This window comes from Hypanus sabinus, chromosome 22, assembly GCF_030144855.1.
Source record: "Hypanus sabinus isolate sHypSab1 chromosome 22, sHypSab1.hap1, whole genome shotgun sequence".
Taxonomy (NCBI): Eukaryota; Metazoa; Chordata; class Chondrichthyes; order Myliobatiformes; family Dasyatidae; genus Hypanus; species Hypanus sabinus.
In genome coordinates, this window is record NC_082727.1 from 50,421,339 (window position 1) to 50,447,221 (window position 25,883).

General features: G+C 39.2%; 1 protein-coding gene across 4 annotated transcripts in view; it reads left to right on the plus strand.

The window, feature by feature from the left end:
• The window catches only part of c22h10orf90 (chromosome 22 C10orf90 homolog), a 282,594-nt gene that overhangs the window by 120,701 nt on the left and 136,010 nt on the right, over positions 1-25,883 (plus strand). For all 4 annotated transcript variants that reach the window (XM_059947699.1, XM_059947700.1, XM_059947698.1 and 1 more), the window contains one exon: positions 4,904-4,988. In XM_059947699.1, coding sequence (XP_059803682.1) covers positions 4,904-4,988 — 85 coding nt within the window. The remainder of the gene's footprint in view (positions 1-4,903; positions 4,989-25,883) is intronic.

A 25,883-nucleotide genomic window follows, 5' to 3' on the forward strand; every position in this document is an offset into this window, starting at 1 on the left:
ATGCTCCAAGGTATAAAATCCTGAACCATCCAGTGTCTCAATATAACTCAGTCCTTTTTGTCCTGGTAGCATCCTTACCAATATTTCTGCACCCTTTCCAAAAGTAGAGTGACCAAAACTGAACATAATACTCACGATTATGAGTGCAGCCTCACGATTGTACTCCGAACATTTATATTCAATACTCTGACTTACAAAGGCCACTGTGCCAAAAAGTTCTTCACCTCCCCATCTACCTGTGACTCCACCTTCAGGGAACTATGTTCTCTGAGTCACTCTGCTTTACAACATTCCACAGGAGCTTGTTCTCTCTCTGAAAGTCCTATGCGGATTTGACTTTCCAAAATGCAACATCCACATTCGTCCGAATTAAACTCCATTTGCCATTTCTTGGCCCACTTTCTCACCTAATAAAGATTCCCCTGAAATTTGTTACCCTTCTCCACTTTCCAAGATACCACCTATTTTCACGCTACCTGCAAACTTACTAACCATGCCTTGTACATTCTTATCCAGATTGTTTAAATAGATGACAAACACCAGTAGGACCAGTACCAACTCCTGAGGCACACCACTGAGGAAATTGACACGACATTTGACACTATAACTCTAACTATTCATGAAATGACCTTTAGCTTACTTTAATGTATTTCTGAAATTCAAGTCCTGGCAATTTTTCAAAATAAAATCCTTTGAGCCTCTTTGTTGAAAATGCAATATTAATTAATGATGATCAACTTTTCTGGTATCCAGCCAGCATTTATTTGAAATTAGTACATTTCCAGCACTTGAGAAGAATCTACATTACAGTGAGAAGACTTTGCATTTATGTAATACACTATAAATATCCTATTTAGTTTCACAACCATTTATTATTATAGACAATATATGCAGAAGTAGGCCCTTCAAGCCTGCACCACCATTCTGATATCATGGCTGATCATCTACTATCAATACCCGGTTCCTGCCTTGTCCCCATATCCCTTGATTCTCCTATCCATAAGATACCTATCTAGCTCCTTCTTGAAAGCATCCAGAGAATTGGCCTCCACTGCCTTCTGAGGCAGTGCATTCCAGACCCCCACAACTCTCTGGGAGAAGAACTCTGTCCTTAACTCTGTCCTAAATGATCTACCCTTTATTCTCAAACCATGCCCTCTGGTACTGGACTCTCCCAGCATCTGGAACATATTTCCTGCCTCTATCTTGTCCAATCCCTTAATAATCTTATATGTTGCAGTCAGATCCCCTCTCAATCTCCTTAATTCCAGCGTGTACAAGTCCAGACTCTCTAACCTCTCTGTGTAAGACAGTCCGGACATCCCAGGAATTAACCTCGTGAATCTATGCTGCACTTCCTCTATAGACAGGACGTCCTTCCTCAACCCTGGAGACCATAACTGTACACAATACTCCAGGTGTGGTCTCACCAGGGCCCTGTACAAATGCAAGAGGATTTCCTTGCTCTTGTACTCAATTCCCTTTGTAATAAAGGCCAACATTCCATTAGCCTTCTTCACTGCCTGGTGCACTTGCTCATTCACCTTCAGTGACTGATGAACAAGTACTCCTAGATCTCTTTGTATTCTCCCTTACCTAACTCTACACCATTCAGATAATAATCTGCCTTCCTGTTCTTACTCCCAAAGTGGATAACCTCACACTTATTCACATTAAACGTCATCTGCCAAGTATCTGCCCACTCACTCAGCCTATCCAAGTCACCCTGAATTCTTCTAACATCCTCATCACATGTCACACTGCCACCCAGCTTAGTATCATAAGCAAACTTGCTGATGTTATTCTCAATGCCTTCATCTAAATCATTGATGTAAATCATAAATAGCTGTGGTACCAATACCGATCCCTGTGGCACCCCACTAGTCACCACCTGCCATTCTGAGAAACACCCATTCACCGTTACCCTTTGCCTTCTATCTGCCAACCAGTTTTCTATCCGTGTCAATATCTTCCCCCCAATGCCATGAGCTCTGATTTTACCCACCAATCTCCTATGTGGGAACTTATCAAATGCCTTCTGAAAATCTAGGTACACTACATCCACTGGATGTGTTCGTAAACACATCACCTAATCCCACAAACAACTAATCAGTTTTGATGTTGGTTGAGAAACATTGCATTGGCCAGAAAACAACTGAATTTTTTCTTCTTTCTTAGATGGTGCCAAGGAAATATTTCCAAAGAGACAACCAAAGGCTTAGTTTAAAAGGCAATTTAAAAACCCTTCGTTTTAACAATGCAGGAAATACCAACTGAAATTAGAAGTTGGAGTTGAAACCATTAAGTAGAACTTGATCTTTCAGATTTCTGCTTTGGATACAGGCTTGACTGCGTAACTAGTTAGAGCAGTTTGATCATGAAAATTGTGGGGTATTTTATTTCTACCTTTGAATGATTAGAGATCTCATGCTATCATCAGTGTTCATTAGAGGTGATAAAAAGCTGAAGTTTGGGTTTCTAATCTCCTTTGGATCCAATGGCTTTTTTGAGAAATTGCATCAGCGGATTTCCTAAAGACAGAGTCCTCAACAGAATCATAGAGCACTATAGCACAGAAGCAGGCTCTTTAGTCCATCTAATTGTCAGGAGCAGACATGGAATGTACCCAAATGCAGGACACAGGCACTGAAGTACTAGGGGTAGGACAGGATGGGGATGCCATGGCATGCAAGGGGGAATGCAGGCAGGGCTAGATCCCAGAGTTCCAGCAGGGCAGGGCAGAAGAACCCCCTGGGGCAGGCGCATAACTCCTGGGCAGGAGTGTCTCCCAGACAGGAACACGGAGGCCTGGGCAAGGCACAGACACCTGGGCAGGTGTGGGGTACAACCCATCTGAGGTGAGGGTTAGGAAGGGGACCAAGTACCACCTGTAGGCAATAGCAGACAGCCTGGTTTCTCCAACAGAGGAAAGGGACAGAACCACCCAAGAGGCAACAACAACAGCCTAGCTTGCCCAACAGAGGCAAGGGAACTGGGTCCAGGGTGAGCAGCAGGACAACCAGGATACACCAGTAAATAGGGAGAAGCAAGCAGACAGCACAGCCAAGGCAAATACAGCAGAACCAGAACACATGAGAGAAGCAGGAAAACAAGACAAACTTGAGCAGAACCAGATTCCGAGCAGGACAACCCCCCACAAACTAGGCTCAGTCCCCGAGCCCCTTATAAACACCTGCCCCCTAATAGGTGACAGGTGTACCTCCTTAAGCCAAGATGATCCAATGGCTCCGGGTGACAAGAGGGCTGGCTGCAAGGCCTGGAGTCCGGAGTCCTCAGACTGGAGCAAGACCCGGAAGGCGGGCTCTGGACCGGACCCTAACACTAATTCACGCCTGATGTTCATAAAAAGCTGAAGTTTGGTTTTCTAATCTCTTTTGGATCTAATGGCTTGAGAAATTGTATCACCTGATTTCTAAAAGATAAAGTCAGAGAGCACTATAGCATAGAAGCAGGGTCTTTGGCCCTTCTAGTCCATGTTTGGTTTTCTGCTTAGTCCTTTCTACCTGGACCTGGACCATAGCCCTTCAGATAGCTCTCATCCATGTACTTCCCTTAAATGGAAACAATTGAACCACATCTATCCTTCTGCTGATATCTCATTCCACGTTCGTACTACCCACTGACCCTCATATTCCCTCTAAATATTTCAGCTCGCACCTAAACCTCGAATTCTAGATTCGCCCAACCTGAGGGTGGAAAGCATGCGTGCGCTCACTCTATCCATGAGTCATAAAACAAAAAAAATGCCAAAGAAGTTAATTGAATGTTTTCTGCAATCCTTCTCTCCTGGCTATATTGCTACCTATGAAGATATATGTCTGGACTTCTGCAAGTGCTGTAAGATTTACTGCAGACTTCATCTGGGTCTTGGAGTTAACTGAATAGAATTTGGAGAGTACACAAAGAAGAATATGCCATCTAGAATTAAGGTCAGGTTTGGGAGATGGGGAAGGGCTGGTGAGGAGTTGATAGCCAGTGACTTGGGACATGTGCTAATTAAGGTATCAGATTGTTGGGATTTAGAATTAGGGATGTGCTGATTGGTTGTTAGGCAATTGAGGGGCCAGTTTTGGCAAATTGTAACTTGAGGTTTGTGAATGAAGATGGGACTTAAGTCGAGCACAGGTCTTAGCTTCTGGCTGTGTGATGAATGCATGATTGTTTCAGCAGTGATCACTGATTATTTGATCTGGGTTCAATTCCCACTGCTGCCTGTAAGGAGTCTGTACATTCTTCCCATGACAGTGTGGATTTCCTTCGGGTGCTCTAGTTTGCTCCTGCAGTCCAAGGACGGATGGGTTAGTAGATTAGTTGGTCGCTGTAGATTGTCCCATGACTAGGCTAGCATTGAATTGGGGGATTGCAGGGCAGTGTAGCTTGAAGGGCAGGAAGGACCTATTCTATGCTGTATCTCAAAAAATAAAATAAATAAAAATTATTTCTCACAGGTTGGCTGTACATGGGCCTGGCATCATTAATGTGAGTCTGATGCTAAAACTGTGCCAAGCATGCAAGTACAAATCACTCCAGAAATGCTTAGTTGAATTTCCAGTGATATAAAATGATTTAGAAATGACCGTGGTTATACTTCTCTCAGGAAAGCAATGTTTTTTAATGGCACCATGTTATCGAGTCTACTTTCTTTTTGAAGGTTAGGAATAACTGACAGGAGGAGGCTCTGAACAGAAGTATTAAAGTCATTAAATAGCCATACAACTACAAATTTCAAGTTAATGAGAGCTTCTTGTAATGTATCCACTTTCTGTTTTTTTTAAATTAACAATTAGTAAATGCAGTAAAGCCTTAATTAAAATTGAATCAAATTGCTGTGCTAATGAAAAAATATACTATGTTAATCAGATTCTAATTTTGTTTGCAACAGAACAAGAAAATGGAAGTTGCCTTTCCATCAGTTCAAAACAACAAAAATAGATTGAGGACCAGGGGTGAAGACCAGCTTACTCAAGGTACGGACCAAAGCCTTGTGCGTAAAAGAAAAGCTTCTGAAATCAGACGTTTTGCAGTTAGACAGGTGCAAAAGCATAGGCAACTAAAAAGCATGTTCTGATATTAGTGTTGTTTGCATTTGGCAATTTTTACGGCAGGTTCGCCCCTGTGATTGAGTGATGCTGTAATAATAACCTCTTGCTCAACATCAGCAAAACTATTGATTTCAGAAAGAGAAAAGAGGTGAACAGGCTCTGGCCTACATTGGGGTATTGGTGGTGGAGAAAGTCAGCAGCTTTAAATTCCCGGGCATTAACTTATTAAATGACCTGTCCCTTTTATGCTTTTAAGCTTTTCACCAAACACTCTAACAATTTTCTATAGATGTACCGTTGAAAGTATTCCAACTGGGTGCATGGTTGTCTTGTCTGACAGTTCAAATGCTCAGGGATCTAAGCCACAGCAGGGAGTAGTGGACTATGCACAATACATCATGAGCACATCCTTCCCCACCATTGGTAAAATCTACAAGAGGTTCTACCTCAAGAATACAACATTCATCATCAAAAATCCAACCAGCTGGGCCATGCCATCTTTTTGCAGCAACCAAAGCCAAAAATTCCACAGCACTAGCTTCAAAAACAGTGACTTCCTTCAACCTTTCCATTCCTGAACTAGCCAGTGAAATACTAATCACTACAGTTAGCAAGACCATGACACTTTGTACTAAGTTGGACATTTTTATTGTTATAATTGTTTCCTTTCTGGTAAAAATGTATATAATTTATGTTTTTCTTGTGATTGTTGTTTTTGTGATGTTACGTGCCCATGTTGCTTCTGCAAGGTTTTTCATTGCACCTGTGCATACATGTATTGTGCAACTGACTATAAACTTAGTCTTAGACTTACTTTAAAGAATGAAGGCTACTTATACATGGGGCAGGTTTTGGCTATCATGATGATTAATTGCATCTTGAAGTTGTAAGCCTGGTAGACCACCCAATAGTAACAAGGACATTGAGGAGCAGATAGGGAGACAGATTCTGCAAAGATGTAATAATAAACAGGCTGTTGTTGTTGTGGGAGATTTTAATTTCCCAAATATTGTTTGGCATCTCTCTAGAGTGAGGGGTTTAGATGGGGTGGTGTTTGCTACGTGCATTCAGGAAGGTTTCCTGACACAATATGTAGATAAGCCTACAAGAGGAGAGGCTGTACTTGATCTGGTATTGGGAAATGAACCTGGTCAGGTGTCAGGTCTCTCAGAGGGAGAGTTTTTTGGAGATAGTGATCACAATTCTATTCCTTTACCATAGCATTGGAGAGGGATAGGAACAGACAAGTTAGGGAAATGTTTAATTGGAGTAAGGGGAAATATGAGGCTATCAGGCAGGAACTTGGAAGCAAATTGGAAACAGATGTTTTCAGGAAAACGTATGGAAGAAATGTGGCAAATGTTCAGGGGATATTTGCATGGTGTTCTGCATAGGTATGTTCCAATGAGACAGGGAAATGATGGTAGGGTACAGGAATAATAGTGTACAAAGGCTATTTGGTAAATCTAGTCAAGAAGAAAAGAGGAGCTTACAAAAGGTTCAAAAAGCTAAGTAATGATAGAGATCTAGGAGATTATAAGGCTAGCAGGAGGGAGCTTAAGAATAAAATTAGGAGAGCCAGAAGGGGCCATAAGAAGGCCTTGGTGGACAGGGTTAAGGAAAGCCCCAAGGCATTCTACAAGTATGTGAAGAGCAAGAAGATAAGATATGAGAGAACAGGACCAGTCAAGTGTGACAGTGGAAAAGTGTGTATGGAACCTGAGGAGATAGCAGAAGTACTAAATGAATACTTTGCTTCAGTATTCACTATGGAAAAGGATCTTGGCAATTGTAAGGATGACTTGCAGCAGACTGAAAAGCTTGAGCATGTAGATATTAAGGAAGAGGATGTGTTGGAGCTTTTGGAAAGCATCAAGTTGGATAAGGCACAGGGACCAGATGAGATGTACCCCAGGCTACGGTGGGAAGCAAGGGAGGAGATCGCTGAGGCTCTGGCGATGAGCTTTGCATCATCAATGGAGATGGGAGAGGTTCCAGAGGATTAGAGGGTTGTGGAAGTTGTTCCCTTATTCAAAAAAGGGAGTGGAGATAGCCCAGGAAATTATAAACCAGCGAGTCTTACTTCAGTGGTTGGTAAGTTGATGGAGAAGATTCTGAGAGGCAGGGTTTATGAACATTTAGAGAGGCATGATATGATTAGCAATAGTCAGCAAGGCTTTGTCAAAGGCAGGTTGTGCCTTACGAGCCTGATTGAATTTTTTGAGAATGTAACTAAGCACATTGATGAAGGTAGAGCCGTAGATGTAGTGTATATGGATTTGATAAGGTACCCTATGCAAGGCTAATTGAGAAAGTAAGGAGGCATGGGATCCAAGGGGACATTGCTTTGTGGATCCAGAACTAGCTTGCCCACAGAAGGCAAAGAGCGGTTGTAGACGGGTCATATTCTGCATGAAGGTCAGTCACCAGTGGTGTGCCCCAGGGATCTGCTCTGCGACCTTTACTCTTCATGATTTTTATAAATGACCTGGATAAGGAAGTGGAGGGATGGGTTAGTAAGTTTGTCGATGACACAAAGGTTGGAGGTGTTGTGTATAGCGTGGAGGGTTGTCTGAGGTTACAGCAGGACTTCGATAAGATGCAAAACTGGGCTGAGAAGTGGCTGATGGAGATCAGCCCAGATAAGTGTGTGGTGGTTCATTTTGGTAGGTCAAATATGATGGCAGAATATAGCATTAACCTAAGACTCTTGACCGTGTGGAGATTCAGAGGAATCTTGGGGTAAGAGTCCATAGGACACTCAAAGCTGCTGTGCAGGTTGACTCTGTGGTTAAGAAGCTATATGGGGCATTGTCCTTCATCAACCGTGGGATTGAGTTTAAGAGCCGAGAGGTAATGTTGCAGTTATATAGAACCCTGGTCAGACCCCACTTGGAGTATTGTGCTGAAATCTGGTCGCCTCACTACAGGAAGGACATGGAAACCATAGAAAGGGTGCAGAGGAGACTTACAAGGATGTTGCCTGGATTGGGGAGCATGCCTTATGAGAATAGGTTGAGTGAACTCGGCCTTTTCTCTTTGGAGCGACAGAGGATGAGAGGTGACCTGATAGAGATGTAGAAGATGACGAGAGGCATCGATCACGTGGATAGTCAGAAGCTTTTTCCTAGGATTGAAATGGCTAGCATGAGAGGGCATAGTTTCAAGGTGCTTGGAAATAAGTACAGAGGAGGTGTCAGGGGTAAGTTTTTTACGCAGAGTGGTGAGTTTGTGGAATGGGCTGCCGCCGGTGGCGGTGGATACAGATACAATAGGGTCTTGTAAGAGGCTCCTGGATAGGTACATGGAGCTTAGGAAAATAGAGGGCTATGGGTAAGCCTAGGTAGTTCTAAGGTAAGGACATGTTTGGCACAGCCTTGTGGGCCAAAGGGTCTGTATTGTGCTGTAGGTTTTCTGTGTTCTAATAATATAATTGGCTCATAAGTGGTCTTCATGTGTGCATACACTGTGTGTACTTTTGGAATTTTGTAAAATTAGTTTAAATTGTTTTAGCAATTTTTAACCAGATACTATGTGATTTTGAATGCTTGTGATGGTATTTAACATTTAGTGACAGAGGTAACTTTGGCATACACTGTGTCTGTAGATGGGGTCTCACAATGCTCTTCTGTCAGCAGAGATGGTTACACGCAGGAAAGGGTCTTGTGCTCTCTTACTGTCTGGGCTGTGCTGGGGCACAAGTCTCTCAATGGAAAATTGAACTTCATCCAGATTTGTGTGCTGCAGTCATTACTCTTCTTCATATTGTTTCCAGTTCCTTCAGAAAGTCAAACCCAGATTGGATGATCAGCCAGTCTACAAGGGTGAAACTGAGCATCTGGTTTCAGCTTAATTTTCCTTTTCTACTCTAAAGCTTCTGCTTTTGATCTGTAACATTTGCTTCAATGAAGCCTGGTGTTCATTTGATCTTCCATTAGGCTTGTTGCAACCCTCAGCACTCAGCAATGAACACACACAATTCAGATAACCAGCCTTCCAGTTTGCGCTCGAATTGGCTTATTCTGACAACAGGTCACACACTCAAAATTCTAACAGCATTGTTAATCTCACATTTCCAGTGCCTTCAGCATCTGTTTAGTTTGTTGGTCCTTAGTTAGGTCTCAGGAGGAAGTCTAGAGAGGAATTAACAGTTGGTTGGCACTATTTCCTTCATGCTGCTGAATTGCTATCAGGCGGATGATCCATTGCACCATCTTGAGACATAATAAAAATAAAAATATTGTATCTCAATGAGTGTTACTTACATAATATTTACAACATAGTCATTTGGCTGTGTATGTCAATCATGTTTGTGTCAACTATTTTATATGAGCCTTCAAGGAAGGCGTCGTGCATATTTAGTTTGAACTATTCAATACACAACATAAAACATTTTTAATTAATGACAGCCTAGTAATAACCCCCAAGGTATTTCTATTCCCCCCATGCTAATTTGTCATCTTTCCTATTTTTGTCCACAGACATATATTACAAATATTTGTATTATATATGGCCATTTCCATGTAATAAGGAGTATAATTATTAGGCATGTGGCAGTCAAAAATAATTGCTCCCAGATTTCAAAGCCTTATGGAAGTAAATTACTGCAGCCGCATGACATTTTTAAATCCAAAGAAAAATATATGACAGACTAAAACCGTCCAGAAACAAATTACAAAGTTCTTGTTTCATTTGCTTTCTTTAAAACTTGTTTACACATTAGACAAAGTGCATTCTCTCAAGAAGTAGAATAATACTACTGTTGGTTGAGAAATGAAGTAATAACAACATTGTTGGAAAGGCACAGCAAACCAAGCAGGATCCGTGCAGAGATAAACAGAGCCAATGTTTCAGGCAATTGAGCTTCTCATCAGATCTCTCTCAGATTTTCGTTATTACTGCCATTGTTAACAATAGCAGTGTAATCAGATTCCCCCAGGGTGGGATGCTCCTTGTTTCCAACACTGATAAGAACCTCTTCCAGCTAAAATTATCTGACGGGTACTCAGTGACCTTAGAGTTGGGAATCAAAGTCAAGTTACCAAGTTTTCATGATTCATGCAATCTGAAATAAAAATTGCCACCAGCCAAGTATGCAGAAGTCCCATAATATTTTCTGTTGAAATTGCTCCCAGTTATCTGGTGTCACGATATTGCTGAATTTATATCTGAATACAGCATTATCTTCTTAGAATACTTCAGCAAATAATTAGAAGATTAATTAGTATTTATTTATGAAAAAAAAACCTCGTAAACGAATGCTGTTATGATTTTTACTTCATTTCTTTAGGAAGGTGAGAAAAGCAAATGTCACAAACATGCATGTTGTGCAGTATTGAAGGTTTTTCAAAAAGTATATTGTCAATAAATTTGTGTTATGGGTAGGGAAGGTTTTGAGGGATGTAGGCCAAATGCAGACAAATAGGACTAGCTCAGGTAGACATCTTGGTCAGCTTCGATGAGATGAGCCAAGGGGTCTGATTCCATGCTGCATAAAACTCTATAAATCTACTAAGCTGTCTGGAGAAATAATTGGAGTCTGTGGTGTAACATGTTCATATCAGATTCAATCAAGCTATCAGAGTTAATTGCAAATTATAAATATTCGGAACAGTGCAGGAATGTTTTTAATCTATGATCCTTCATCGCTTATTTCTTCAGAGATGAATCCCACAAAAATCCCTTGTCACCAGTAAACACTGGAACAGAAAATAAATAATGTCTTTGAAATACAATTTTATACTTAGCCTACAAAAATGGCTAAGATCAAATCTGGGCTTTAAAACAAAGGGAATATTCTTGGACAAATCTAAATATTAATAATTTTCTCTCTCTATGACTGTTTTCAGAGCACCTTTTCAGAGATGTTGTTCCTTCATGAATGTATCTTACATTTTATAGCCAAACCTGTGGAATTTTGACATACTGTTTCCTTACCATATGATGCTAAGAGTTAACAGATTCAAGATGAAAGGCAAATATCTTCCTGTGTCAAGTATTGCTAGTTCTCTTTCTAAACTAAAACCTGCTACTTCATTGGAGGCTGCTATGGCAAATAAAAAGGAAGTTGAATTATTACTTCATTGGCTTCCATGCACATAGAACAAAATGTACTAGCCGGCAAGATTTGTGTCTAACATGCAGTCCAAGAATACACAAAGCAGACCAATTATTTACATAATCTGTGAGCTTATTTACAGAGAGTACAAGGTTACAGACATAATTGTAGCACAAATGGAAACACAAATATTGTTAGGGTGTATTCTGGAGTTACAGTATATAGTCAATATCAACTTCAACAGCAACCAGTCTTCCGGTCTGAATGACAATCGTATATTGAATTTAAAATGCAGCTCAGAACAACGGTCTTCCTGCAGCAGCAGACTGGGGTCAAATGCAAAACAGGTAACACCCCATTGATCAAGAAACACCCCACTAACCCAAGATGCCTGCATATGCATGAAAACAGCTCAGAGACAGCAGTGATTAACAGTCATTTTGGGTATATGGATTGTTGGTGTGAAGATCTATGTGTTTTGAAATTATATGTAATTCAAATGGAACATTAGGAATACATTGTAACTATAGAATTGTTCTGCTGTTACCTTCGATCTTCAGCATATTAAAATATGATGTTCATGGCATCAGGGAGCCACTCTCCAGAATGTCTCCAAATACTGTCAACTTGTGTGTGTGCCAGATAAATATTTTTTTTCTACCATCAGCATGTCTCTCTGGTGGCTTTTTCTGAGAGTCACAACAAATATGTTTGGAATTAGTAGGGTATCTGTACTGATTTCACTGTCAGAAGATAAAAGTAGTCTAAATTTATCAGAGTCATATCCAACTAGAAGACATCAGAGATGAGCTATTGATGATGCAATCCAGTGACATTTTACTCATGTTTGCAAAGATGTACTGGGGCAGTTTATCTGATGACTGTAAATTACTTTCCTGTGTTAGCAGAGGATCAAGTGGGAGATAATGGGCATGGGAGAGTAAATTGCAGGGCTTCAGAGACATGAGGAGGGAGAAATGGGGCCAGTGAGATTGGTCTTTTGGGAGTCGTCATGGACATAATGGACTGAATGCTCTCTTAGAGTGTTGCAATAAGTCAATAAGTAAAATGCTTGCACCATGCAGGAAACAGCAAAAATTTGCATTCATCTTCCTAATCTCATTATCAAAAATAAAACTGGGGTCATTTTCCAGCATGAGTCTTGAGATATAGTTATTGTAATTTTAAGACAATCTTGAATTGTTGCATTTGCTTCTACTTAAGAAAAGTCAAAATTAATAAAGTCATGACTGTCATGTTTTTTTGGGATCCTATTGCCAGTGTTTTTGTCTGCCTTTGTGGGGCTGTTATTACTTCATCAACCACCACATAATCTCCAAGTTGAGGATCAGGGGGAGCGTGTAGGGTGGTGGTGAAAGAGGAGAAGAAGTGTCATCTCTAGCATGAACTGGAAATTATTTTAGCTTTCAGCCACTCCATCCTGGCTATAAGCTGGGCAGTATTAACAAAAGGCTGAAAGACCATGATGCGGGGGTAAAAATGGAGTAGTTTTAGCTAAGATAAACAAACTAAGAGGAGTGTTCACTGATATTCTTGCACTCCATAGTGTATCATAATTTCTCACAATAATGGTTCATTAGAAAATGTATCCTCTTTAAGTATGTTTTGAAAGACTGTTTTGAAAGACAGACTAATAACATACTGCAGTGTATCAGAGCCAAAGTGATCACAGCACTTAATTTCCTAGGTACTCTCAATATGGAATAAACTACGATGCATATTCGAATGTGCTAGATAGCTGATGCCAAGCTAAAGTCAACATGTGCACTCTCTCCATAAACGGCAAGGACCACAGTGTGAAGCTGTTCCATGGTCTCCTTAGGTGGTTTTGCTATGACACTTTAATATTAAAATATTCCTTTGTTAACCCCTATACATATAACTATACACATGACTGTACACATAAATGAAAAACTGACTGCTTAAAGAGCTATTGCTGCAACCTGATTAATGCCCCTTCAAGGCAATGTATTCTCATTTGCCAAGTTTCACCTCAATTAGGACCATAGATTGACTTGAAAAGTCATTTTGCAGATCAATTGAGACCTTGTACAATGAACTCGCTGGCTGGTTAGGTTCAATGGCTTCCTCCAACAGCTTTTCGTTTATTGTTGTAGCTTTCTGTGTCATGCACATGTTAATATGAAATGGAAAACAAAATATGGATGACGATTTTCATCCTGAGAGTGAAGGTAAATGATTTGTGAATTAATTGGATAACATTGATGGCTTTGTGGCAAACTTTGCGATTGATATGAAGATAGGTGGAGGGGTAGGTAGGTAGGCAATGCAATTGCAGGACTTAAACAAGTTGGAAGAATGGGCAAAAAAATGGCAGATGGAATACAGCATTGGGAAATGTATGATAATGCATTTTGGTAAAAGAATAATGCAGACCATTATCTAAATGAGGAGAAGGTTCAAACATCAGAGGTGCAAAGGGACTTAAGAGTCCTTATGCAAGGCTACCAGAAGGTTAATTCACTGGTTGAGTCTGTGGTAAAGAAGGCAAATGCAATGCTGGCATTTACTTCAAGGGGAATAAGATACAAAAACAAGGAGATAATGTTAAAGCTTTATAAGACACTAGTCCAGCCACCCTTGGAGTATTGTCAACAGTTTTGGGCCCCGTATCTCAGAATGGATGTGTTGCCATTGAAGAGAGTTCAGAAGAGGTTCATGAGGATGATTCTGGAAATTAAGAGGTTAACATATGAGGAGCATTTGGCAGCTTTGGACCTGTACTCACTGGAATTTAGAAGAAAGCAGGGGGATTTCATTGAAACCTACTGAATGTTGAAAGGCCTAGATAGGGTGGATATAGAGAGGATGTTTCCTATTGGGATATCCAGAACAAGAGGTCACAGCCTCAAAACTGAGGGGCAACTTTTTAGAACAGATTTTCTTTAGCCAGAGAGTTGTGAATCTGTGGAATGCTCTGCTACAGACTATGATGGAGGCCAAGTCCATGGGTGTACTTAAGGTAGAAATTGATCGTTTCCTGATCAGTCAGGGCATCAAAGGATATGGCAAGAAGGCAGGTTTATGGGGTTGATCAACCATGATGGAATGGTGGAGAAGACTTGATGGGCTGAATGGCCTAGCCTAATTCTACTCCTATATCTTATGGTCTTATGACGATACAGTTAACATCAAGGATGATAAATATAAGTGGGAGAAAGCAATCATCAATCTGGAGTATGATTCACAGCACTTCACTGAACAGCAGGTCATCTGAAAAACGGCTGCACCAAGACTACCTTGAGAGAGTCATTTGAATTGAGATGCAAGGTTCAGGATTGTTTAATGTCATATCCTCTACACAAGTGTAAGGAGAACAAAATAATTGTTATTCTGGATCTGATGCAGCACAAAAAAAATCACAAAAGATTAAGAACACAATAATAACAATAAAAAACACACCGTAAATATAAATACATAAGATAGCTTATGTAAAAAGATTGATTGTATGTCCATAAAGTGAAGTTAGGCTGTACATAAGGTAATTGATAGGAAACAATAGTGGTAACAACATATAGCAACATATTCCATTCCTATTGCATGATCTTCTCTGCAATCAGATTGTTCCTTAGTTATTCTACTAATCTACAGGGAAATAATCACAGGAGTTCCATGATCTGTTCCAAGCACAGTTCCAAAATTGAGATATTCCACACCATCCATGGGTAGACACTGATGCTGTGTGCCAGAACTAGATAGTAGTAGAGAGTTTTGTTAAATTGGCACTTATTTTTTTATACACATAAAGCTATAAAGCTTGGCCCTTAATGTTTTATCTCTGTCCTCTTTAGTGAAACTGGGGCTATGGGCAGCATGGTGGTGTAGTGATTAGCACAACACTTTACAGTAGAAGCAAACACGAGGAAGTCTGCAGATGCTGGAAATTCAAACAACACACACAAAATGCTGATGGAACAGAGCAGGCCAGGCAGCATCTATAGGGAGAAGCACTGTCGACGTTTCAGGGGTCTCGGCCTGAAATGTCGACAGTGCCTCTCCCTATAGATGCTGTCTGGCTTGCTGTGTTCCACCAGCATTTTGTGTGTGACAGTAGAAGCAACCTGGGTTGAATTCCCGCCACTGTCTGTAAGGGCTTTGTATGTTCTCTCCATGATTGCCTGAGCTTCCTCCCACAGTCTAACAATGTCCTAACTGGTAGGTTAATTGGTCATTGAACTTATCCTGTGATTGGCTAGGGTTAAATCGGTGGTTGCTGGCTGGTACAGTGTGAAGGGCTGGAAGCATCTATTCCATGTTGTATCTCAATAAATAAATTAAAAGCTTCCTGTCCATTGATTTTTTTTAATTGAACACAGCTATGATGTGCATATCCATTTAACACACATTCTGTTTATAAGTCTGGATTCTAACCTTTGTGCTGGTGCTTGCAGAAGTTGGAATCAATTATAACACAGCTTAAAATGAGGATTGATCATTCCTTTCTAAATAATTGGGCTAAATTATTGGTAGGATTTTCCCAAGAGCAGTTGCATATAACATGTTATATGCCATATAACATGAGACATGGATGGATTTATCCTTCAGTACCAGGCTGTCTAAGTGTGATTTTGAATGAAGTCAAATGAACAAAAGTACAGGAAGAAAAATGGGCAAACACTGTCCATGCCTGGTTCCATCATTGCCTCTCCAAAAGGTGCATGCGGTTCTTCTTATAATAACATTGATAAAAGTGTATTTTTTTGCAGTGTGAGTTTGAACCTGCTGTTCTTAGAGTCTCCCTTCTGTTTTGCACCAGTTTTCAGAGCACAAGGAGAAGTACTGGGTTAATGTGGAGCCTGCAGAATAATAGTGAAAATGTATAGGTAGGATTAGGATAGTGTGCATACCAAGAGAAAGAAGCAGTAAATGTGTGGGAAATCAAATGACATAAGGAAAATATCATTCCCCGTATGTTTTTGCAATGCCATTGTAAAAAACAATCAATCCATTTATCTGCTGCACTGCTCTACATTTTACATCTAGATGTTGGTCTTTTGTACTTCTTAATAAACTATGCTGTACACATAGCCTCAGTACAGTTTCTCCTGTAGCTGAAGCTTGTTCAAAATAGGAAATTGGACAGAAATGTAATATTTGGCGATGTTTGTCTTTGCTTATACACTCGAGGCCACTTTATCAGAGACCACTTGTACCAAGTAAAATGGCAACTGAGTGGACGTTCATAGTTTTCTGCTGCTGTAGCCCATCCACTTCAAGATTCAACATCTTGTGCGTTCAGAGATGCTCTTCTGCACATCACTGTTGTAAGATGTGGTTATTTCTGTTATGGTCAGCATGACCCAGTACAATACTTCTCTGACCTCTTTCACTACAAGGCAAGTTCACCCACAGAACTGCTGCTCATTGACCGTTCTTAATTTTTCACACCATCCTCTGTGAACTCTAGAGAATGCTGAGTGAGGAAGTCATAGGAGATCAGCAGTTCCTGAGATACTCGAATCACCCTACCTGACACCAACAATCATTCCACAGTCGAAGTCATTAGTCACATTTCTTCCCCATTCTGATGCTTGATCGGTGCAACAACTGAACCTCTTGACCACATCTGCATGCTTTTACATGTTGAGTTGCTTCCACATGATTGGATTATTTGCATTAATGAGCAGGTGCGCCTAATAAAGTGGCACTGAGTGCATGAGATACCTGTGTATGATAATACATAGTAAAATAATATGTTTTTACCTTTAAAATCTAAAAAAAACTAGCAAGCAGTAATCATTTCTCGAGCAATTATTTGCAGATTTTTTTGTTTTATACAGACTTCTTAGATAGTACAATAATTGTTTATCATGTATATCAGCATTTGCTTGCTGTTCATATATCATCAACATCCCCAAAGTTGCTTGGAGATCTAACACAAAATGAGATCAACTTCTGCATCTATTGCATAACATGCTTAATCATTTCAACTAACCAAAACAAAGTCCTCTTTCTGCTAGATTTCCTTTATATGAGCATAGAAAGATGTGAAAATTTCAAGCCATTTATTTTAGTAAAAGTGAAACGCTTATTCTGAACTAAGATTATAGAATTAATCTGCAGTAAAAGACGAAGTTATCATTGTCTGAAATGCAATATTTAATAGGACTTTTACAAAGAATATTTCAGCCCAGAAACAGCACTGGATGCATACAGCACAAAAAGTTTCATATAAATGTGATTTATGCCTGACAACCCGGAATGACTAAAAACATAAAGTGAATTGGAAAATAAGTTTCTTCATCTTGCTGAGCAAATATACCTTTGTGCTAAATAGAGGCCCTGAAAACATGCAGTTCATGTGATAATTAACTTTTTGATATGCTAAGTTTTATTCAGATATAACAGGGGGAAATGAAAGTTACTGCTTAGAAATGATTGGCTCACAATGTGAGTATGATTAGGTTCTGTTCAGCTTTCACAGTCCATACTTAACTGCAAGTGTGCTGTGAAATAGGATTTGTATAGAAAATATATTATTTTCATTAAGATACAGAGATTGTGATAGGGCCTTTCTTATCACCAGCTGAAATAGTTTTCAACTTTTCCTAAATGATTTTGTTCATTATTTGGAATGTGTTTCTGTATCTTCATTGGTTGGGATGTTGAGTATAAAAGTTGCAGGTGCATGTTGCAACTGTCTAAAAGTTTAGTAAGGCCACATTTGAAATAATTGTACAGTACTGACTCTTACATTACGGGGAGATTGTGGAAAGGGTGCAGAACGGGTTCATCAGGATGTTGCCTTGATTTCAATTATAAGGAGTGGTTGGACAAATTTGTATTCAGACTCGAGCTTTGGGGGCTGGGTGGACAGACTGACAGAAGTACATGAAATGATGAGAGGTACAGATTGGGTAGGTAGCCAGAATCATTTTCCTAGGGTGGGAATGTCAAATACTAGATGGCAAAGGTTTAAGATAAGAGAGGGAAATTTTAAAGGAAATTTACGAGGCTAGATTTTTTTTAATGTAGAAAGTGGTAGGTGCTTGGAAAGCTTTGCAAAGTGCGCTGGTGGAAGCTACAGTATACAATAGCAATATTTAAGAGGTGTTTATATATGCACATGAACATGTAGGGAATGGAAGGGTGTAGACCACGTGCAAAAAGGTCAGTTTGGATCTGCATCTTGATCAGCACTGGCATTGTGGGCCAAAAGGCCAATTCCAGTACTGTACTGGAATATGTTCTATGTGGGAACTAAGTTGGAAGTTGTGGATAGTTATAGGCTCATCTAAAATCTTTTTTTCCTTGAGTTTTTATGTTTATTGCAAGTATAGTCTTATAAGTTATTTACAATGGGACAGTGCCATGACGGTAGAATTGGTCAGTTAGCATGCCTAGCAATTGCTAGATTTTTATAATCTTTACATTGGCGTTATACTGAAATTCCTTACTCATATACAGTAGCTTTCAAAAGTAGTACCAGTCTACACAGCCAAGTAATTGATATAAAATAAACACAGAAAAAAATTCAACTACTTATGTATCCATGAGAACAAAAAAAAACATATTTAGAATTGACATTATTTTTGGATTCCTTTTGCAGAAGAAGTCTTCCTTCTATGAACATGATAGATGATAGATTCAGGGACAATAATGTCCCTCTCATTTCTCCTTTTTTTTAACAGACCTCTTTTGAAAATTAACTACATTTAGAAATAGATTATTAAAGCCACATTACCGGACATTAATCTTTATTTCTCATGACGTTCAGAAATAAAATCCTAGCCAATTCAGTTGGCTCAATTCCCATCTGATGTACATAATTATGCAATGGAAAGAAGGACTCAATCAGATTTGATTTCACTGCCTGAAACTCAAATTTATAAAAGGCCAGAGGTCCTTTATGATGAACTGTAGTGGTTTGTGAAATAGTTGAGCGAGATGGACTTGGTTAATAGCCAAGGCTAAGGTTTCCAGAAATAAATTTGTTTCACACATTACTTATAATAACTATGATATGGAGTTTTGTGCCTTTTAGACTTAAATGATAACTATATTCATGCTCGTGACAAATATTTACATATTTTCTCTTCTTTCCCTACATGCTGATCTCAATTAAATTTGTAAACGACATTGCTTTAAAGGAACGTTTAACTCTGATAGAAACAAATTTTTTAAAAAATTCAAAACAGTCAGCAAGTCAGATAGTATCTATTGAGAGAAAGGTCATCAACTTGAAATATTAATTCTGCTTTTTTTTCTCGAGGGATATAGTCTGATTGCTGAATAATTTCAGGATAATCTGTTTTTCGTTTGAGATTTATAGCTCATGCAGTATTATTCTCCTTGATATTTTTGAAATTATTATGTTTTAACTTCAAGAATCAACATGTTGGTGGTTCTATTTCCTTCAGAGTGAATTAATAATAATCATAATATGATGGTTATTTGAATTTTTTAATATTTGAAATGAAAGAATTTGTGATTATCTTTACTTAATATCCGGACTGAGTTTAGAATCAGACAATATCGTCTCCAGAAAACATATTGTCCAGAATCTTGGGGTACTCTCTGGCCAATTTTAAATCACTGTCAGATTATTTTATCAAGATATCATCTCCATTGCGACTGTATGGAGAAGCTGTTTTTTTAAAACCGACTTGACAGCAGAATGAGGTCATTTAGTTGTGCAAATGTACTTCAGAAATTCATTTTAAAGGAAGCATGGTGCCAGAAAGACAAGATGTAAAACTCATGTTGCAGAGGGTATTTTATCTGCTGCTGCATTGATAGACTGGATCACAATGTATCATTAGCAAACACATTTATCCCTGTTTCAGCAAAGTCCACACCAAAATTTCCTTAAAAATGTTACTGAACTTTTTAAGTATGCATTTTGTAATTGTTAATTACAAATTAATCTGTGTTTGAATAAAACTGCTTAATTCTAAAATTCTCTCAGACAGTACTTGTGTTTTTTAAGTTCTGCATGAATAAATATTCAAATTGAAGCATTTGTTTTATGTGAACATGGTAAAATAGAACAAATCACAGGTAATGAGAACTTCTGCTTCAGTGCACCCAAATGCCCAGGCACGCAAGGATAAAGAGATGTAAATCCCGATGATTCCGATGCAGAATCAGATTTATTTAATGCAATGTTCATTTGTTAGCTTCCTGCTGAAATCCTATTTCTTTAGAGAACACTTGGGTCACTCAAAGGAAATGATATTTTAACTGTATCATCAAGGCCTTAACCTATCTATAGTTTTATTGTAGACTGAAATGCCAGTAATACGAGTAGCTATGGTATTTGTCACGTGTACATCACTTGCATCAAATCAAATCTGTTAGGATTGTGCTGGGCAGACTGCACAGTCTGTCACAGCCACAGAATCTACAGCAGGGACTGTGTGCTCTTGCAGGCAGGCTGTGGAATGGGTGCAATGTTCATGCTCATGAGTATGCACGTTTCAGCGAATTAATGTTTCTTTGATGCCCTCCTTCTTGTTCCAATCTTGTCGAGACTTGACCAAAAACAGAGCAACATCTATGCTCCCTACTTACCAGTGTCCTAGTTTCGGGAAAGAAGACTACCGTGTAGCTTAAGACAGTTAAGTAGCAGTATTTATTAGTATTAACCTACCTTATCTGAGCCACTGTATTGGCATTGGCTTTGGTTTGACAGTTCTAGTTAATCGCACTGTTGAGCTAGCATTTACTTATACCCCTTATTCTCTGTACATTTCACATTGAAGTCAGTCAACTGTTGATCCATTTCACTCTCTCTCTCTCTCTCTCTCTGTCCCCCCTCTCCCCCTCTCCTCCCTCTCTCCCTCTCCCCCTCCCCCCCTCTCCCTCTCCCCACCCTCTCCCCCTCTCCCCCTCTCCCCCCCCTCTCCCTCTCCCCACTTGGGCACATCCTGTCACAATCTCTGTTTTTATCTTAGAACCTGAGAAACAGTTGCAAGGTGTCTGGGTGAGTACTGAACAATATTTTCATTTTATTTTTTTCCCAAAATTACTTTAGTAGTGCTCAAACTGGATTTGAGCACAGCAAGGAACAGGAGCAGCAGTTCTAAAGGGAAGATTAATTACCTGGAGCACTATGAAGGGTAAAGGGAAGGAAAGTTCATTTTGAGAAGTCATATCTTCCAAGAATCTACCTAGAACCAAACATCTAATGCCAACTTTCAAATGTAATCAAGTGTATTGGTGGCATACTGTACATGTGACATTTCCTGAAGTCCAGTTGCACACCATACCTGTGGTGGTGAAGAACACTGGCAAGTCTAAGCTTCTTGATTCCAGATCATCATAGATGGATATGCTTGGTCAATGCTGCATATCACAGTCTTAAGTACTCTGCTGCACAAGGGACATTATTATTTGCCAAGGTTCAAGGAGAAGGGATTTTGTCTCCCGATACTTGAGGCTAGCAAGATCTTGGACACAGTTGCTGGAAATCCAAAGCAACACACACCCACACCCTCTCCCCCCCTGGTCAGGCAGTACCTATAGTATGGCGAAGGATAAGAAGCCTCCTGCCTGAGAAGTGACTTGGACCCACTACCATTTGTCTACCAACACACAGAAGCAGCCATTTCTTCAGCTCTTCACTCAACCCTGGAACATCTGGACAGCAAAGATGCTCTTTATCGACTATAGCTCGGTATTCAATACTATCATCCCCTCAGAACTAATCGATAAGCTGCAAGACCATGCCCTCAATACCTCCTTTGCAATTGGATCCTCAATATCCTCACTTGCAGATCCCAGTCATTTTGGATTGACAACATCATCTCCTCCTCAATCTCCATCAGCACACTGTAGGTGCAGCACAAGGCTTTGTGCTTAGTCTTCTGCTCCGCTTGTTTTACACTTATGACTGTGCGACTAAGCACAGTTACGATGCCATATTTAAGCTTGCTGATGACACCACTGCAGCTGGCTGCATCAAAGGTGGTGACAAATTAGCATAAAGGAGGGTGATTGAAAATCTAGCTGAGTGGTACCATAACAACAGTTTCTTACTCAATGTCAGCAAGACCAAGGAGCTCATCATTGACTTCAGGAGGAATAAACCAGAGGTCCATAATCCAGTCCTCATCGGGGGAAATGATACCCAGAGCTGGAAAAAGTTAGCAATTTTGAATTCCTCAGTGTTATCATTACAGAGGACCTGTCCTGGGCCCAACATATAAATGCAATTACAAAGAAAGCATGGCAGTGCCTCTACTTCCTTAGAAGGTTGCAAAGATTCGACATGACATCTAAAGCTTTGTCAAATTTCTATAGATGTGTGGTGGAGAGAATATTGCCTGGCTGCGTCAGAGCCTGGTATGGAAACACCAATGCCCTTGAATAGAAAATCCCACAGAAAGTAGTGGATACAGCCCAGTCCATCACAGGTGAAGCCCTTTCCACCCTTGAGCACATTTACACAAAGCACTGTTTGGAGAAAGCAGCATCCAGCATCAGGGACCCCCACTACCCAGGTCATGCTCCCCTCTCACTGCTGCCATCAGGGAGGAAGTACAGGAGCCTCAGGACTCATACCACCAGGTTCAGGAAGTTATTACCCTTCAGCCATCATGCTTTTGAACCAGAGGGCATCAGATTGGCTTTGTAAGCTTGGGTGTGGCATTTTTATTTAACATTATTTTACCCTTGATATGTTTGAGTTTTCCAATACCATCCCTGAACACTGCTCTAGCATCACCTAATACTTTTCTTAGTTCACTTTTAGTTAACTCTATTGCAAGGTGTGAGACATGCAAATGGTGGATGGAATTTCAAACATGCTATAGTATTCTCAACCATTCACAACCCCACAATGCTAGCCCTCCTATTTTTACCATATAAAATCCCAATGTGGCTTGTTGGTTTTACTGTTGTATTTTACTGCTGTGTTTCAAATATCATTTCCACAGGCATTTTTTCCTCTCCTATATAAGGTTTTGGCTGGATATCTGCAGGCTTTAGTTCACCATCTTTGAAATGTCATTCAATCTCATTTTGTGGAATGACTGAAACAGCTGAGCCAGTCTTCAATTCCATTTATTTAATTTTCCATTCACTACTGCTGTAAGCATAGTCCTTGTCTACGGTTAGTTTTCACATTGTAAATTTCAAGGCTACTCAGTCCTGTATCAATCTCATCATTATCAGACTTTTCATCAACAGCATGCAGACTAGTGTTTTTTTTTTGAAACTGGAATTTGGCTTTTCATTTTTTCTTGTCCCTGTGCACTCCATTTATTTTTGTCTGTTTGACATGCACTTTGTATTCTTTGTATGTGTCCTACTTTGGTTGTAATTTCTGCAAGTTTTACCTTTAAATTTGCATTGGTCTGGTGTATGTGAGCCAGTAACACAATTTGTTTAGCCAGGCTGGTTTCTGTTTAGACATTGTTCAAGCTTTCATTCCTGACTGCATCTCAGTCTGCTGTTTTATTGATTCAGTGATTTTAACTGCTCTTTTACATACAAGTGGAGCTTCAATTAGGAGCTGATTTTGAATGCTTTCTTGTAAGGAAACGATCTCTCAGTGCACCATTAAGGCAATTACTGAACTGACAATGCTCAGATAACTAATCCAATTCAGCCATGTATGCTGAAATGGACTCCCCTTATGAAACCTAACATGTTCTGCAATCAACAATGTTTTTCTTCTAAATGTTTCTGAGTTACTTTCACAATATCGACAAAGCCAATTTTGGCTGGTTTGGTTGGAGCAGTCAAGCATCTAAGCCTTTAAGTCAAATACACGCAGCAATATTATCAGTCACTTCTCATTGACTTATATTATTTGCTTCAAAATACTGCTCAATTTGCTCAGTTTATAATATGCAGTTATTTCTTGTGCAACAGAATGCATCTATCTTTCCGAGGTAGCCAGCCATTTCTGTTTTTGAAAAATTCCACTGTGTCTGTCCCTTCAAAAGATGCATATGCTGCGCGGTGTTTTTTAAAAATAACTTGACTGTTTCTCGCTTTGCTTTTCTTTAACTTGAATACCTCACATTGCTGGAACAACTCAGTAGTCATCTCAAGTTCATTTGTAAAATACCTTGTCGCCAATGATTTGTAACTCCAAAACATAAAATTAATTGAAAGGGAAAAAGGGAGCCGGGAATAATGGCCTAACTTCTGTTTACTTTAAGTGAGGCCTATATGTATGATGCGTCAGTGTTATGATGTGCCATTTATGTACTTCATATATGTAACCATAATTAATTATTTAAACAAAGAGTACTTAATTAAACAATCTATTTACAGTATTACTGACTGAAATATTTAATACAAAACATTACCAACTTTACTAATTGCTTTCAAACAACCTTTTTGGCCTAAGATATAAGAAATGTTTTAAATTCTTTTCATGGCATACACTATGTGTGTCCAAAGGGGAAAAAAAGAATATTCAGAGTTTTGACATTTAGAATATCAGAGGTTTAGGAATGGTGGGTGTGATTGCTGCATTACTAGTTCCAATTATGTGGTTATATTTGACATGATCACTCCTCCTCCCAGATAGAAGATGCTGGCAACATAGAAAAACAGAGTTTACCAATTCTTATAACTTGAAATGTCACAATTAAAAAGTTTTGGAGGAAATAATATCACACACCAATCAAATTTAAATTTGCATAAATGGCATGATATGTTGGAAATCACAAAGTGAGGGATTGAAGTTTGATTCCTTAAGCTATCAACTTTCCAACCTGGTCTAGCAAAATATCTCAATACAAAGGGACAGGGATGAAAGTTGAATTAATCCTGTACTTCTGTAAAGCAGCTTTTTGAGAGAGTACTGTTTAGCATCAGGTACAAGATATGAATGAACTGAAAATAAAAGTAAGTAGACAAATATCTCACTAAAGTCAATTCTTAAATGAACACAGCTTCATGTGAAATATTAAATTAGTTTCTCAGTGATTGTTCATAATGGTTGAATTTATAAGGTGACTTAATTATTGATTTTTATACACAAGACTATTAGCCTCACTTTAGTGTATTTTTTAAATTCCTACTGCCTCCAAAGTAGTTAAGGAAATATCAGTAAGACTATTTTTATCCTGGAACATCCTATTAACCTTTTAATTGAATTAATAATCAATGTTAAAATATCATCTCAATTCATTTCTGAAAAGCAATTGAAAAGCCTGTATTCATTATTAGCATAACATATTTCTCTCCCTCCATAATAATTCAGTGTGAGATATTAATGTAGAAAGATTTCATAATCCTTTTACAAAGAAGCTGGTCAGGAAACAGTAGATCTTATTAATTTTACTGTGTACTGACTCAGGCTGATAGAGTTATATTTGATGCTTGGGCTTTAATAGCACTTGCAAATCTTAAGGTTTATTTTTGGAGCTGTCACCATGTCCACTATATCTAAGTTATAACCAGAGTTATAACTCTCAATCTTAAAATTGATGAAAGAATAAAATTTGATTTGGCTCTTGGGACAGGAGTATGACTTTCTGCAGAGCAACCATAATGTCTGAATTTGTCATTGTATAAGCCCTGCCTTTTTCACCAAAGCAATGTCGATGAGACCTATTCAAAACAGGACAGCCAATGTAACTCTGAATAAATACAGAGCAACCAATTTTCATTCCAATGAAACCAATGTTGCTCCACCATTCTGTTCAATGTAGCTGCACCATACACTGGTGGCACAATGTGGTTCACTTAGAATGAAGTTGGTCCATGTTTTAGTACCTCACCGTGATAGTTACAGATAATGCAAAAAACAATTTTTA